Source organism: Staurois parvus, unplaced genomic scaffold, assembly GCF_062004578.1.
Source record: "Staurois parvus isolate SC_StPar_1 unplaced genomic scaffold, SC_StPar_1.0 ptg003671l, whole genome shotgun sequence".
Taxonomy (NCBI): domain Eukaryota; kingdom Metazoa; phylum Chordata; class Amphibia; order Anura; family Ranidae; genus Staurois; species Staurois parvus.
Window position 1 is genome coordinate 10,956 of NW_028321467.1, and position 17,780 is coordinate 28,735.

A 17,780-nucleotide genomic window follows, 5' to 3' on the forward strand; every position below is an offset into this window, starting at 1 on the left:
TATAGGGTATATATGGGGTATGTGTACATTGTATATAGGAGTGTATATGGGGTATGTGTACATTGTATATAGGAGTGTATACGGGGTGTGTGTACATTGTATATGGGGTGTGTGTACATTGTATATGGGGTGTATACGGGGTGTGTGTACATTGTATATGGGGTATGTGTACATTGTATATGGGGTGTGTGTACATTGTATATAGGGTGTATACGGGGTGTGTGTACATTGTATATAGTGGGTGTATATGGGGTGTGTGTACATTGTATATGGGGTGTATACATTGTATATGGGGTGTATATGGGGTGTGTGTACATTGTATATGGGGTGTATATGGGGTGTGTGTACATTGTATATGGGGTATGTGTACATTGTATATAGGAGTGTATATGGGGTGTGTGTACATTGTATATGGGGTGTATATGGGGTGTGTGTACATTGTATATGGGGTGTGTGTACATTGTATATGGGGTGTGTGTACATTGTATATGGGGTGTGTGTACATTGTATATGGGGTGTATATGGTGTGTGTGTACATTGTATATGGGGTGTGTGTACATTGTATATGGGGTGTATATGGGGTGTGTGTACATTGTATATGGGGTATGTGTACATTGTATATAGGAGTGTATATGGGGTGTGTGTACATTGTATATGGGGTGTATATGGGGTGTGTGTACATTGTATATGGGGTATGTGTACATTGTATATGGGGTGTGTGTACATTGTATATGGGGTGTGTGTACATTGTATATGGGGTGTGTGTACATTGTATATGGGGTGTATATGGTGTGTGTGTACATTGTATATGGGGTGTGTGTACATTGTATATGGGGTGTGTGTATATTGTATATAGTGGGTGTATATGGGGTATGTGTACATTGTATATGGGGTGTATACGGGGTGTGTGTACATTGTATATGGGGTGTATATGGGGTGTGTGTACATTGTGTAGGGGGAGTCCATGCCATGCAGCGTGCATTGTGTCGGTAGTGCAGGCGGAGGCACCACCCCCTGTATTGCTGCTCTCAGTCTCTGGAGGGCTGTACAGCCTCTCCCAGCAGCAGCTCCGACACTCACTTCTCCTATCCAGAGAGAGACCCGCTCACCCTGATCCCCGATCCCCGATCATAGGGTCACCCCGTCCCTGCAAACTTTACTACCCGACCATGCTGTCTGCACACCCGGATCTCCAGCTGTACACCCCACTCTGAGGACACCCGGATCTCCAGCTGTACACCCCACTCTGAGGACACCCGGATCTCCAGCTGTACACCCCACTCTGAGGACACCCGGATCTCCAGCTGTACACCCCACTCTGAGGACACCCGGATCTCCAGCTGTACACCCCACTCTGAGGACACCCGGATCTCCAGCTGTACACCCCACTCTGAGGACACCCGGATCTCCAGCTGTACACCCCACTCTGAGGACACCCGGATCTCCAGCTGTACACCCCACTCTGAGGACACCCGGGTCTCCAGCTGTACACCCCACTCTGAGGACACCCGGGTCTCCAGGTGTACACCCCACCGGATCTCCAGCTGTGCACCCCACTCTGAGGACACCCGGGTCTCCAGGTGTACACCCCACCGGATCTCCAGCTGTACATCCCACTCTGAGGACACCCGGGTCTCCAGCTGTACACCCCACTCTGAGGACACCCGGATCCCCAGCTTTACACCCCACTCTGAGGACACCCGGGTCTACAGCTGTACACCCCACTCTGAGGACACCCGGGTCTCCAGTTGTACACCCCACTCTGAGGATACCCAGATCTAAAGCTATACACTCCAGTTTCTGGACACCCAGATTTATAGCTGTGCACCCCAGTCTGTGGACACTCTAACCCCCACCTGTACACCCAGATCTAAAGCTGTACACTCCAATTTGAGGACACCAGGATCTGTTGCTCTGTACCCCGTTCTGAGGACACCCTGATCTCCAGTTGTACATCCCACCTTGAGGACACCCGGATCTCCATCTCTACAACCCATTCTGAGGTCTCCCAGATCTCCAGCTCTACACCCCACTCTGAGGACACCCAGATATGCAGCTGTACACCCCACTCTGAGGACACCAGGATCTGTTCTACACCCCATTCTGAGGACACCCAGATCTCCAACTGTACAACCCATTCTGAGGACACCTGGATTTGCTGCTCTACATCTCCAGCCCATTTTGTAGAACCTGAGAAATGGTGAACACTTGGATTTATTCCTGAGCACCAACATTGTGACCACCACCCTCATCAATGATGAACCGTGAGACTTCGACCCCCCATTTATGAGTAGAACTAGCACTGTGGGGGCAGAGATTGTGACCCCATCTCTGAGGAACCCTGGCACTGGGGCACCAAAATTTTGACAGCTATCTTCCAGGATTTTGGGGGGGATCTGAAGTGTGAAGGGCTTTTTCTAAGAAGCCTAGGAGGTAAGGGGCACCAGGGTTGGAATAACCCTCCTTGAGGGACCTCCACACAATGCAGCTACAGATCTGCCCCTTGCAGAAGAGCACCCCTTGTGGTGGAGGGCAACAGTGATAGACATGGAGGGGCATGGAGGCAGTGTTGTGGAGAGCAGTAACAAGGATGCGGAGAAGCAGCTGAGGCTTCGGCTTTGTGTGCTGAATGAGATCCTGAACACTGAGAGGGACTATGTGGGGACTCTACACTTTCTTCAGTCTGTAAGTACCTCTATGTGCTGTCCAGAGGGGGTCTGAGTGTCATAATATCTATGTCCTATACATGGAAGGGGGTGCGGGGGATGAAATGTCAATGAAGTTTAGGTGTTTATCAGGGTTGTCCTTATGAGGGACAGGTATGGGGAGGACTTTTCCACATGTAGGAACATTCAGGATTGTGTCTCTTGTGAGTATATTCTCCTCTTCCACCATGGGGCTCATTAGGACATGTCTTCAGGGGTCTGTGTGATGGACGTTAGCCTGGCCTGACCCCTCCAGTAGGTAGAAAGCATTCTGCTCCTGATCATCCGTCTACCTTTCTGCCCCCTCACCTTACATCACCTTTCTGGAGTCCATGACTGGGAGCGTGGGTACCTGCTGGGGGCTCTATATGGAACCTTCTACTCTGATATGGGAAGATCTCAGGTATATCTATGGATTCAATGACTGAAATCCAAATTGTGTGCCAATATCATAGTAGAATCCTGATGGTGTGGTCCAGCCAAGGGGTGCTTCTGAAGGCACAGCTCAGCTGATGGGTGCTTCTGAGTTTGTGGCCCTTCTGAGGTATGCTCCCAGGTCCTGTGTACATAACCCAGTGAAGGTGTGCTGTTGAGCAGGTGGCCCAGTTACAGGGTGCTCCTGAGGATGCAGCTTAGCTGAGTGGTGCTCCTGAGTGCTTGGTCCTGCCGTGGTGAGGGGTGCTCCTGATCAAGTAGCCTTGGTGAGGGGTGCTCCTGAGTGCATGGGCCTGCCGAGGGGTGCTCCTGAGTGCGTGGGTCTTCTGAGGGGTGCTTCTGTGGCCCTGCCGAGGGGTGCTTCTGTGGCCCTGCCGAGGGGGAGCTTTTGAGTCTTTGGCCCTGCCAAGTGATGCTTCTGAGTTTGTGGACCTGGTGAGGAGTCCTCCTGAGTGCATGGACCTGGTGAGGGGTCCTCCTGAGTGCGTGGACCTGGTGAGGGGTCCTCCTGAGTGCGTGGACCTGGTGAGGGGTCCTCCTGAGTGCGTGGACCTGGTGAGGGGTCCTCCTGAGTGCGTGGACCTGGTGAGGGGTCCTCCTGAGTGCGTGGACCTGGTGAGGGGTCTTCCTGAGTGCGTGGACCTGGTGAGGGGTCTTCCTGAGTGCGTGGACCTGGTGAGGGGTCTTCCTGAGTGCGTGGACCTGGTGAGGGGTCTTCCTGAGTGCGTGGACCTGGTGAGGGGTCTTCCTGAGTGCGTGGACCTGGTGAGGGACGCTCCTGAGTGCGTGGCCCTGGTGAGGGACGCTCCTGAGTGCGTGGCCCTGGTGAGGGGCCCTTCTATGTGTGTGGCCCTGGTGAGGGGCCCCCCTGATCACTTGGTCCCACTGTGGGAAGCTCCTGAGTGTGAGTGGCCCTGCCGATGGGTGCTTCTGTGGCCCTGCCAAGGGATGCTTCTGTGTCTGTGGCCCTGCTGAGGGGTGCTTCTGTGGCCCTGCCAATGGGTGCTTCTGTGGCCCTGCTGAGGGGTGCTTCTGTGTCTGTGGCCCTGCCGAGGGATGCTTCTGTGTCTGTGGCCCTGCCGAGGGATGCTTCTGTCTGTGGCCCTGCCGAGGGATGCTTCTGTGGCCCTGCCGAGGGATGCTTCTGTGTCTGTGGCCCTGCCGAGGGATGCTTCTGTGTCTGTGGCCCTGAGTGTGTGGCCCTGTCGAGGGGATATCTGAGTGCGTGGTCCAGAGGAGGGATGCTCCTGAATACGTAACCCAGCTGAAGGCTGCTTCTGAGCACTCCAGCCGAAAGGTCCTCCAAAGTGGGCATCCCCGCCAGCGTCCCTCTAGGTGTGTGGAACATTGGGAGGGGATTCCTGATTGGGAATATGTGCTCCTTCTGGGACATCCCTGGTATCTGACCTGCTGGGGTTATGTGAGGAGAGGCCGTGATTGGCGGATTGTGTATGAAGAGCTTTCTCTCTATAACGGGATTATCCCGACACAACACACGCTACACGCTACACGCTCCATCCGTCAGATTACACTCCATTCTCTCCATAATCCGTCACTTTGGGGGTCCCCGCCCCCGCACGGGGCTGCATTAACCTCACAAGCCGGGAACGGTGGTATGATGGAGGGTCTTATAGCTCATCGATCGAATATTCAATGCGGTTATTTCTAGGTGGCGAGTGCGCTGATTTATAACAACCAATCAGCAATTTGCTCTCATTACCCTGATGACTCCCATTGTCTGTAGTTTGGTTGTCGTGTTTTATACGTTGTCACCGCTCTGTTCCCCGGATTACACCATGAGAGCCCAATGAAGGCTTCAGGTGGCTTCTGTGTTTAGCTCGTTCTTCGCTGGCGCATGTACCATGCCGGCTGGAGACGCCATTATCGGACAGCAGGATTGGTGGAGTTCAGTGTCAACATTCCGCTGGTCCATGTGGCACAGAACTTCCTATAAGGAATGTGTGGCTTCCGGGCTGGGTTTCCTCCTGCAGGAGGTAAACGGAGTGATTTGCTCAGAGTGTCTTCATGAATGACTGGCAGTTGGATGTATTGGACAAGCGTGTCAAACTGGCCAATTTTAGGACTTTTGTGTCCCTCTCACTCTTCCCAAAGCCCTCAACCACCTTATTAATTCTAGCAGAATACGGCCTCAGAACCTCTCTTAGCCTTCCTGTCGTGGGTCAGAAGAGGGGTTCTTCTAACAGAAGTTTTCAGTGGCTCAGCTGAGGGTTGCTCCAGGGTAGATGGCTTATCCAAGGGTGCTCCTGGGTAGATGGCCCATCCAAGGCTGCTCCTGGGTAGATGGCCCATCCAAGAGTGCTCCTGGGTAGATGGCCCATCCAAGAGTGCTGCTGGGTAGATGGCCCATCCAAGGGTGCTCCTGGGTAGATGGCTCATCCAAGGGTGCTCCTGGGTAGATGGCCCATCCAAGGGTGCTCCTGGGTAGATGGCTCATCCAAGGGTGCTCCTGGGTAGATGGCCCATCCAAGGGTGCTGCTGGGTAGATGGCTCATCCAAGGGTGCTCCTGGGTAGATGGCCCATCCAAGGGTGCTGCTGGGTAGATGGCCCATCCAAGAGTGCTCCTGGTTAGATGGCCCATCCAAGGGTGCTCCTGGGTAGATGGCCCATCCAAGGGTGCTCCTGGGTAGATGGCCCATCCAAGAGTGCTCCTGGGTAGATGGCTCATCCAAGGGTGCTGCTGGGTAGATGGCCCATCCAAGGGTGCTCCTGGGTAGATGGCTCATCCAAGGGTGCTCCTGGGTAGGTGGCCCATCCAAGGGTGCTCCTGGGTAGATGGCTCATCCAAGGGTGCTGCTGGGTAGATGGCCCATCCAAGAGTGCTCCTGGGTAGATGGCCCATCCAAGAGTGCTCCTGGGTTGATGGCCCATCCAAGAGTGCTCCTGGGTTGATGGCCCATCCAAGAGTGTTCCTGGGTAGATGGCCCATCCAAGAGTGTTCCTGGGTAGATGGCCCATCCAAGGGTGCTCCTGGGTAGATGGCCCATCCAAGGGTGCTCCTGGGTAGGTGGCCCATCCAAGGGTGCTCCTGGGTAGGTGGCCCATCCAAGGGTGCTCCTGGGTAGGTGGCCCATCCAAGGGTGCTCCTGGGTAGGTGGCCCATCCAAGAGTGCTCCTGGGTAGATGGCCCATCCAAGGGTGCTCCTGGGTAGATGGCCCATCCAAGGGTGCTCCTGGGTAGATGGCCCATCCAAGGGTGCTCCTGGGTAGGTGGCCCATCCAAGGGTGCTCCTGGGTAGGTGGCCCATCCAAGGGTGCTCCTGGGTAGGTGGCCCATCCAAGGGTGCTCCTGGGTAGGTGGCCCATCCAAGGGTGCTCCTGGGTAGGTGGCCCATCCAAGGGTGCTCCTGGGTAGGTGGCCCATCCAAGGGTGCTCCTGGGTAGGTGGCCCATCCAAGGGTGCTCCTGGGTAGGTGGCCCATCCAAGGGTGCTCCTGGGTAGGTGGCCCATCCAAGGGTGCTCCTGGGTAGGTGGCCCATCCAAGGGTGCTCCTGGGTAGGTGTCCCATCCAAGGGTGCTCCTGGGTAGGTGTCCCATCCAAGGGTGCTCCTGGGTAGGTGGCCCATCCAAGGGTGCTCCTGAGTAGGTGGCCCTGCCAAGGGGTGCTCCTCAGTGCGTGACCATGGGACAGGGGTGCCCCTCAGTGCTTGGCCGTGGCAAGGGGTGCTCTTGAGTGCATGGCCATGACTGCTCCTCAGTGCATGACTGGGGCCTGGGGTGTTCTTGAGAGTGTGGCTGTGGTCAGCTGTGCTCCTGAGTGCATGGCTGTGGTCAGCTGTGCTCCTGAGTGCATGGCTGTGGTCAGCTGTGCTCCTCAGTGCATGGCTGTGGTCAGCTGTGCTCCTCAGTGCATGGCTGTGGTCAGCTGTGCTCCTCAGTGCGTGGCCATGGTCAGCTGTGCTCCTCAGTGCGTGGCCATGGCCAGGGGTGCTCCTGAGTGCATGACTGTGGCCAGCTGTACCCCTCAGTGCGTGGCTGTGGCTAGGGATGCCCCTCAGTGTGTGGCCGTGGCTAGGGATGCCCCTCAGTGTGTGGCCGTGGCCAGGGGTGCCCCTCAGTGTGTGGCTAGGGATGCCCCTCAGTGCGTGGCTGTGGCTAGGGATGCCCCTCAGTGCATGGCCGTGGCCATTAATGGTGGAGTCTGCTCTCTGCTGACACTTATTATTGGTGGAGTCTGCTCTATGCACAGGCATGCTGCCATGTATGTCTGGAATGAAGTCTGCTGTTTGATTTGGTGAATTTCCTGCCAGCCAGTCACACAGGAAGCTCTGAAGTTTCACATTTCACCACAAGTGAGTCGACTGCACCCCGGAACTGCTGCCCACTCAGGCCTTTCACTGCCATGTATGAATTGTACATCTTCCAGGGAACTGATGGGATCTCCTGAACCCTGGAACCTGTATAAGGCCCTGTAGGCGATGACGTCACAGGCAGGCGATGACGTCACAGGCAGGCGGTGATGTCCCAGGCAGGCGGTGATGCTGGACACACAGGTTGTGGTAGACGAAGGCTTGTGCTCAGGCCGGTACACCATGGAGGTGAAATGTTGGAGGAGATTTGTCTGTAATACAGAAATGTGGAGATTCGGCTTCTCGGTGCGGCTGCTCCGGCCCAGCAAGGGAGAGCTACTAGTGGAGGTCAAGGGGGGCCAGAAAAGTGGATCTACTTGCCCCATCCTCCGCACCCTTCTACACCTAGACCGGTCTCCACACTGTTTTCTCCCCTGTACCCCAGTGGTCCAAGGACCCAGTGTCATCAGATCCGATGCATGGCCCATAGCCTTGCACTGGACATGCATTTTGCCCCATAGCAGAATTGTCGTATTCCCCAAGTTTGGGCTTTAAAAAAACAAAATTCCATCCGAAACACAAAATGAAGGCGGGCAGTACTGATACAATACCATCTACTACAATAGGGATCAGAGGGTCCTGCGCGTTGGCGGGATCCATCACTTGTGCTCTGTTTCTGGGTGCTCCATAGAACTGCTGCCCATGCTCATTTGTGGGGGCACCAGGGCCCCCATTATAAATCATGGGGCCCCATACCACCTACCTGACAGGCCCTGTTGGGTGAAAGGCAAGCAGTATGCCCAGCACATGTCTGATGGACAGCACCCTCAACCAGGCCAGGCCTGCTACGGGGGGGGGGCAGACTGTACCCCCAATCAGCAGCCCTTGGGAGGGGGGGCGGACTGTACCCCCCAATCAGCAGCCCGGGGGGGGGGGCACACAGAGTACCAGATGCCATGGAGGGATCAAAGTGACCACACTGCCCATAGCAGATCACTAGCTGCTTCCTCCCGGAATGTGATGATGGTGATTGCTTCTCTTGAAGATCCCACATGAAGGAGGAAGTCGGCGTTGCTCATTTACCCCGTGACTTGTCACCAATGAGGAAATAGAAATGAGAGACCCATGTCAGCCGTGCCGAGATAATGTCCTGAGGATGGCTGAATCAGGCTGGGGGAGCACCTACTCCACCCGGGGAGACAACATCTACAGACTATACAATGTATCATATCACTGCAACTATGTAACCCGATCACTCACCATGGAACACACTGTGCTCCGCAAATACATGGATGAAGGATGGGATAGATGGTGGAAGGAGTATTGTTATCATTATGTGTCGTAGTCTTGTTACAAAAATTAGTAGTGTTAGAATACAGCTGTCTTCTGAAATTCGACTAAATAAAGGAATAGAAAATAATAGAATAGAGAAAAATAGAAAATGAAGGAATGGAAAAGAATAGAATAGAGAAGAATAGAAAATGAAGGAATAGAAAAGAATAGAATAGAATGGAGAAGAATGGAAAATGAAGGAATAGAATGGAGAAGAATAGAAAATGAAGGAATAGAAAATAATAGAATAGAGAAGAATAGAAAATGAAGGAACAAAATAGAAAAAAAATAGAATAGATTTGAAAAGAATAAAACAGAATCGAATAAAATAGAATAGAAAATAAACTAATAGAGAATGCAATAGAAAACAAAGGAATAGAATAGAGAGGAGTAGAAAATTAAAGAATAGATCAGAGAAGAAAATAAAAGAATAGAATAGAAAAAAATAGACTAGATTTCATCCAAAATTCGAATTTAAAATTTCAAATATAAAAACAAATTTGAACATTTTGAGTTCCTTCAAAGAATGTGTGTATCAGTGTTAGAATATAACCGTCTTCTGAAATTTAGAATTTTTAAAAGAATATTATAAAAAAAAAGCGAATAGAATATAAAAGAGAAAAGAATAGATTAGAATAAAATCTAAAAGTATAGAATATTAAAGAATAGAATAGCAAAAATAATAGAACAGTCTTCCAAAATTCAAATTTCGAATAGAATAAATTTGAAATAAATAGAAATTAATAGAATAGAATAAAATAGAACATACCGGTAACTGTCTTCCGAAATTTGATTTTCGAATAGAATAAATTTGAATGGCAATTTGAACTTTCCGATTTCAATCGAATTGAATTCAGTTGAACCGAATTCGGAAAATTTGAATTCCGAAAACAAATTAAACGAAATTATTTTAATAATGAATCGAAACGAAACATTTTTTCTTCTTCTGCCGTGTCTAATGCAGGCCATAGGCGGTTCGTTAATCGGCCGATTTTCGCGGTTCCTCCTCATTTCCTTTATCGGTCATGCTGGAAAATCTGTGAAGAACGGCTGATTTTTGCAATCATTGGTGGCAGAACGACGGATGTTTGGTTTTCGGATGATAAAGGTCCCGTCGATGGCCGGCATAAGCAGTGTGATGGGTTTTATTATGCGTATTCTTCTGATCACACAGGATTTATATAGCACCAGCAATGGAGGCCATCCAATCACAGCACAGTTCAGTAGAGGAGGGCGGGGAGGACCCTCCCAGCAGATCTCCCTTTTTTTGGTCTCAGGTTTTTTATTGCACTCAGAGATTTTCCAGCGTGCTGGATTACTCCTCTTCCATTCTCCTGTATAGAAGGAAGTCCCATGATCCAGCTCAGGAGATCTCAGGGGCGGTCTGTGTTCTGTCAATCACAAAGGGTTGTCCTGATCTGGATATCTGTAGGAGCCATCATATAGACCAACCAATCACAGAGCGGCGCTGAGCGATCTGCTGACAATGGCGGCAGTGGAATGGCTCCGTGCTCTTCTTCTCTGAGAAATTAGGGGGTGCAATGCCCTGCTAGGAATGGCCGTGCCCACTCCGCTCGGGGATCCCCACCAGTGTGCAGGGGGTCCCCCCATCTGTCATGTGATCTATAATTGATGGAGGGGGTCCTAAGATGACGGGAGCGGGGTGAGCAGCAGAGACCCGAGGTGAGCAGCAGAGACCCGAGGTGAGCAGCAGAGACCCGAGGTGAGCACCAGAGACCCGAGGTGAGCACCAGAGACCCGAGGTGAGCACCAGAGACCCGAGGTGAGCAGCAGAGACCCGAGGTGAGCAGCAGAGACCCGAGGTGAGCAGCAGAGACCCGAGGTGAGCAGCAGAGACCCGAGGTGAGCAGCAGAGACCCGAGGTGAGCAGCAGAGACCCGAGGTGAGCAGCAGAGACCCGAGGTGAGCAGCAGAGACCCGAGGTGAGCAGCAGAGACCCGAGGTGAGCAGCAGAGACCCGAGGTGAGCAGCAGAGACCCGAGGTGAGCAGCAGAGACCCGAGGTGAGCAGCAGAGACCCGAGGTGAGGTGAGCAGCAGAGACCGGGGTGAGCAGCAAAGACCGGGGTGAGCAGCAGAGACCGAGGTGAGGTGAGCAGCAGAGACCGGGGTGAGCAGCAAAGACCGAGGTGAGCAGCAGAGATCGAGGTGAGGCCGAGGCCAGCATTGTGTAGGTTCAGGGATTTCTAGTATGGAAGTATAACCAGCTGGAAGGGCGAAAGCCACAAAGCAGCTTTGTGATGAGCTCATCTTTCTGCTCTCTCCTCCACTCAGCACGCCTCTTATCAGCACATGATTGGCTCCCTGTGCTGCTTCTTCCTCTCACACCACAGCCCTGCTGTACACAGGCTGATACAGGTCAGAGGCAGGTACTATTTCTATAAACGTATTGATGAGCAGCGAGCGCCATTACTGAGTGTCATGTACAGAGGTGTTGTTGTGGCCCTCGGTGTGCCGGATTCTGTCGGATGGAACTGCTCGCCGGCTGTTTGTTTCCTCTCTGTCAGCCTCACCCAAAGTGGCAAACATCTGCGGGGAGGAGAGGGAAGGGAAGTGGTTTCTTAGTACATGTGTTCATAGAGAACGCGGCACTCTGACAGAGCACTAACGGCGTGCTGCTGGGTGTGACCTGGCCGGGCTTTCAGAAAGGAAGGACTTCTCTACCTACCCCTCCCTGACACTACAACACCCATCATCCCCTCTGTATCACCGCCATCAGTCTGATCTACATACCCCTCCCTGACACTACAACACCCATCATCACCTCTGTATCACCGCCATCAGACTGATCTACCTACCCCTCCCTGACACTACAACACCCATCATCCCCTCTGTATCACCGCCATCAGTCTGATCTACATACCCCTCCCTGACACTACACCACCCATCATCCCCTCTGTATCACCGCCATCAGACTGATCTACCTACCCCTCCCTGACACTACACCACCCATCATCCCCTCTGTATCACCGCCATCAGTCTGATCTACATACCCCTCCCTGACACCACAACACCCATCATCCCCTCTCTATCACCGCCCTCAGTCTGATCTACCTACCCCTCCCTGACACTACAACACCCATCATCCCCTCTGTATCACCGCCATCAGTCTGATCTACCTACCCCTCCTTGACACTACAACACCCATCATCCCCTCTCTATCATCGCCCTCAGTCTGATCTACCTACCCCTCCCTGACACTACAACACCCATCATCCCCTCTGTATCACCGCCATCAGTCTGATCTACCTACCCCTCCTTGACACTACAACACCCATCATCCCCTCTCTATCACCGCCATCAGACTGATCCATCTACCCCTCCTTGACACTACGACTGTAAGGTTGGAGGCATTTCATAGCTCCTCCAGGGTGCTCCTTCAGTAGCTTGTTCCTCTAAGTGCTCCCTAAAATTGGTGACTGTCCCTGGAAACCAGGAATACCTGGTCACCCTATTCCAGAGGGACCCCAAAGGTATGGAATATGAATACGTACGTTGGTCCAAGCCGGACAATGAACCTCTCACATTCACCTGGACTTGTTCTGTAATGTTGGAGGCATTTCATAGCTCCTCCAGGATGCTTCTTCAGAAGCTTGGTCTTATCTTTGACCCTCATGGTGCCCCCTTAAATTGGTGACAGTCCATTCAAAATCGATTCATTTCGTCACCCTGTTCCAGAGGGTTCCCGAAGGTATGGAATATGTATACTTACATTGGTCCAAGATGGACAATGTAACCCTCACATTCACCTGGGCTTGTTCTGTAAGGTTGGAGGCATCTCATAGCGCCTCCAGGATGCTTCTTCAGTAGCTTGGTCCTATAAGCGCCCCTAAAATTGTTGACTGTCCCTGGAAACCAGTGACGTCTAGTCACCCTATTTCAGAGGGATCCCACAGGTATGGAATATGCATACTTACATTGGTCCAAGATGGACAATGTAACCCTCACATTCACCTGGGCTTGTTCTGTAAGGTTGAAGGTGTTTAGTAGCTTCTCCAAGATGTTTCTTCAGTAGCTCAGTCCTCTAAGTGCCCCTCATGGTGCCCCCGGTCACATTGGCAGGATGCATGGCTCTTTGTCTGCCAGGCCGGGCCGTGTTCTAACACTAGGAATGTCCCGGAGTTTCAGACGAAACGTCTGAGTGTGACGTGGTTGCCACTTGTAATGACTTTTACAGATAACATCTGCCTCATTCAGGGCACCGTCCCTGCACCGCGTCCTGCCAGCTGGCATTTAGGTGGCCCAGACGGGGGGGGAATCACTTTTTCCTCCCAGCTTCTCCTGTCTGCCTTCCCTCTCCCATTTCATCATTTAAAAGGCAGTAAAATCCTAAAAATATTTCTGCTGGTTCCTCCGTATTTGAAGTGCGCTCATAACGAGGCCTGTTAATGGATCTCCTTCCATGTGTTCTCTTGTAACGTCTCCACATGGGGTTTTATGGTGCCGCGACACCTGCTTTCCGGAATCTTCTCCCATTTATTTTAGGGGAATAGTCACATGTCCGTCAGGGTCCCTCTCCCTCCAAATCCAGCAGATTTGGTCTAACAGAAGAATAATAGAGTGACTGGGAGCAAATGTTCCCATGAGAACCTTCACTCCTTATACTGCTGGATGAGAAGGATCCACAATTGGTCTTTGCTGTTGTAGATATTCTGATTATTACCGTATGTAACTGTCTCTGGTCATCTCCTGTACTAGGTCCGCAGTCTCTGACCGTCTCCTGTACAGTGTCCGCAGTCTCTGACCGTCTCCTGTACAGTGTCCGCAGTCTCTGTCCGTCTCCTGTACAGTGTCCGCAGTCTCTGTCCGTCTCCTGTACAGTGTCTGCAGTCTCTGACCATCTCCTGTACTGTGTCCGCAGTCTCTGTTCATCTCCTGTACTTGGTCTGCAGTCTCTGACCATCTCCTGTACTATGTCTGCAGTCTCTGGTCATCTCCTGTACTAGGTCTGCAGTCTCTGACCGTCTCCTGTACTAGGTCTGCAGTCTCTGACCGTCTCCTGTACTGTGTCCGCAGTCTGTTCATCTCCTGTACTAGGTCCGTAGTCTCTGACTATCTCCTGTACTGTGTCCGCAGTCTCTGTTCATCTCCTGTACTTGGTCTGCAGTCTCTGACCATCTCCTGTACTATGTCTGCAGTCTCTGGTCATCTCCTGTACTATGTCTGCAGTCTCTGACCATCTCCTGTAGTATGTCTGCAGTCTCTGTCCATCTCCTGTATTATGTCTGCAGTCTCTGACCGTGTCCTGTACTATGTCTGCAGTCTCTGACCATCTCCTGTACTAGGTTTGCAGTCTCTGACCGTGTCCTGTAGTATGTCTGAAGTTTCTGACCATCTCCTGTACTAGGTTTGCAGTCTCTGACTGTCTCCTGTAGTATGTCTGATGTCTCTGACCATCTCCTATACTAGGTTTACAGTCTCTGAACATCTCCTATACTAGGTTTACAGTCTCTGACCATCTCCTGTACTAGGTTTGCAGTCTCTGACTGTCTCCTGTACTATGTCTGCAGTCTCTGACCGTCTCCTGTACTGTGTCTGCAGTCTCTGACCGTCTCCTGTACTATGTCTGCAGTCTCTGACCGTCTCCTGTACTATGTCTGCAGTCTCTGACCGTCTCCTGTACTATGTCTGCAGTCTCTGACCCTCTCCTGTACTATGTCTGCAGTCTCTGGTCATCTCCTGTACTATGTCTGCAGTCTCTGGTCATCTCCTGTACTATGTCTGCAGTCTCTGACCGTCTCCTGTACTATGTCTGCAGTCTCTGACCCTCTCCTGTACTATGTCTGCAGTCTCTGGTCATCTCCTGTACTATGTCTGCAGTCTCTGGTCATCTCCTGTACTATGTCTGCAGTCTCTGACCCTCACCTGTACTATGTCTGCAGTCTCTGACCCTCACCTGTACTATGTCTGCAGTCTCTGACCCTCACCTGTACTATGTCTGCAGTCTCTGACCGTCTCCTGTACTATGTCTGCAGTCTCTGGTCATCTCCTGTACTATGTCTGCAGTCTCTGACCCTCACCTGTACTATGTCTGCAGTCTCTGACCGTCTCCTGTACTATGTCTGCTGTCTCTATTCAAAACATAGAATATGCAGTGCTAGATGTTATGTGAAACTATGATAAGTTTGGTAATAAATGAGAATAATATAGTCCCAAATGAAGAGTCCTCAAAGACAGAAGTAATATATATCAAAAGTGCTCCATGCAGTGATCAGAAAAGTCCACAAGGTGGGCAAACTGGTCAAGTGAAGAAATAACAAATTCCTTGTAGTAATGGTTATATAATGCGCTTACCAGAACTACATACAAAATACGCGTTGTATGTATATACTCTGTAAAGGACATCAGGGTCTGGTCACTGGTATGCGGTCATCAGAGCGCCCTAGCAGACTCCCAGAGATGCTGACAAGACACACTCCCGGTCCACCTCAGGACTCACCAATGGGTCACCAATGGGTCCACCGTCACTCAGACTCCAGATGTCGATCCACCTTAAGGAGGCTCGTGCAATAACAAGCCAGGGAGGCAAGATAGTGCTGATAGTGTACCAATAAATAAATAATTTGCGCTAGTAAATGTGTATAAATATATATAAAGAAATCATCAAATCATAAGTCCAGAAAAAAATATATATATGCCAATACCACAAAAAAATATATAAAAAAACTTTTAAGTGCAAAAAACTTTTGTGCAAAAAAAGTGTCTAAATATGAAAAATTTCACCAAAAAACCTTGATAATATAATGGCAGATCATCCATAAATATATCTTCAGAAACGGAAACTCTGCAACACACCGATCCTCATCGATCGAAATAACAGGATGAAAAACTTTGTAATTAATCGAAAATCCACTTCTCCAATAGATAAAGGACCACCTTCAAACGTATCCATGGGGGGAAATGCCAAGCACTCGAGAGAAACAGAAAGACTTCATGGTGCAATATTATAAAAACCAATTCCTTTATTAGGTACTCATTGCACTTACTCAAGAGGTGTCCCAGCCGACACCAGCATCAACAGCATAACAGCAATCACATAAACGAGCCTGGCTACTCAGCACATGCGCAGTAGCTGGCAGCCAAAAACGTAATGACGTCACATCAATCAAGCTCCGCCCTACGCGTTTCGTCATCGACGTCCTCACGGAGCGGATAGATGTGAGACGTCTCAACCTCCTTAAATATTCACTCACAGGAAACGAACAGCTGACATCAATGGGGAATCAAGCAAAGCAAGCCGCCCCACAGATGACAGGAGTCCACAAAGGATATACAATGTATCCAATATATTTGCCATCACAAGCAAAAAAACTTTAAAACAAGAGAGCAAAAATAGAATAAAAAGAAATTTAAATAAAACACTAATGATAAATAAATTAAATAAAAAAATACATTAACGGGCCAGCACCCTCTAAGACTGTGTTTCAAAAAGGGAACTTAAAGGGCCAGTAACACTTTAAACACAAATAAAGGGGAACTCTAGTAATAATACAAAAATAATGCAAAAATTGTACAAAAAGCATACAATCTCCCATATATCATCTTTAAACAGTTGCCTATATAAAAATATACTTAAAATAACATAAAAATTAAAAATTAAAAATTTGTGAGAAAACAATTCAAATCTATATCGACATTTAACCCAAATGGTTGCAAGGAATTTAGTTCATAAATCCAAAACGTCTCTTTTTTGGAAATCTCATTAACCAAATCCGAGCCCCTCCAATGGGGTTTTACCATCTCGATCCCATAAAAGGTAAGTAAGCTCGGATCACAGTGCTGATAGTGTAATATAGCCTTTATTGAGTAAAATCCAAAAGTATTGAAAAGGGACACTCACTCAAAGTATGGTATCCTGTAGTCAATCCTTATGCATCAAACAAGTAAATTCAGCAAGGTCAGCGTCACATTGAGGGATCCCCCCGACATGTTTCGTGTAAAACACACGTTTTCAAACTTGTTTGATGCATAAGGATTGACTACAGGATACCATACTTTGAGTGAGTGTCCCTTTTGAATACTTTTGGATTTTACTCAATAAAGGCTATATTACACTATCAGCACTATCTTGCCTCCCTGGCTTGTTATTGCACGAGCCTCCTTAAGGTGGATCGACATCTGGAGTCTGAGCGACGGTGGACCCATTGGTGACCCATTGGTGAATCCTGAGGTGGACTGGGAGTGTGTCTTGTCAGCATCTCTGGGAGTCTGCTAGGGCGCTCTGATGACCGCATACCAGTGACCAGACCCTGATGTCCTTTACAGAGTATATACATACAACGCGTATTTTGTATGTAGTTCTGGTAAGCGCATTATATAACCATTACTACAAGGAATTTGTTATTTCTTCACTTGACCAGTTTGCCCACCTTGTGGACTTTTCTGATCACTGCATGGAGCACTTTTGATATATATTACTTCTGTCTTTGAGGACTCTTCATTTGGGACTATATTATTCTCATTTATTACCAAACGTATCATAGTTTCACATAACATCTAGCGCTGCATATTCTATGTTTTGGATCTGTTACTGAGGTGCTGAGGAATACCTTTTATGCTAGCGGCTTGCCAATTTAGTATTATCCTTACTTTTTTACTTTATTAATTTAGTTGCGCTCATTCAATTTGTTTTTATTTATGCTGTCTCTATTGTCTATGTTCCTATTGAGGAGATTTACACTCTGTCTCCATTGTCACCTGGACTGAAGTAGAGGGACAATCCAAAATCATGAGTTGTCACCAGAACAGGAACAGAGGTGAATCTTTCCATGGGGACATTAGTTCCAGTGACAGTTGTCTTGGATGGGATCCGCTCCCCCTGCTGAGGTGATTTCATCCTTCCTGGCGTGTCTATGGGACAAGAATGGACGCTAATTCTCCCCAATGAGTTGATCTTCCCGTTCTACATCCATACCAGAAAAGTGTAGTCTGGATGTCCTGTAATGTTGGGAAGGCCATACACATCCTTTACGTTTCCTGT

At 49.9% G+C, this 17,780-nt stretch overlaps 1 protein-coding gene across 1 annotated transcript in view; it reads left to right on the top strand.

Annotated features, from left to right (window-relative positions):
- The first annotated feature begins 1,015 nt into the window (after positions 1 to 1,015).
- Positions 1,016 to 17,780, top strand: part of LOC149427540 (phosphatidylinositol 3,4,5-trisphosphate-dependent Rac exchanger 1 protein-like) — a 107,865-nt gene continuing 91,100 nt past the window's right edge. Inside the window, exon 1 of the mRNA XM_089667919.1 lies at positions 1,016 to 2,685. Within this exon, the coding sequence (XP_089524045.1) occupies positions 2,548 to 2,685 (138 nt within the window). The 5' untranslated portion in view covers positions 1,016 to 2,547. The remainder of the gene's footprint in view (positions 2,686 to 17,780) is intronic.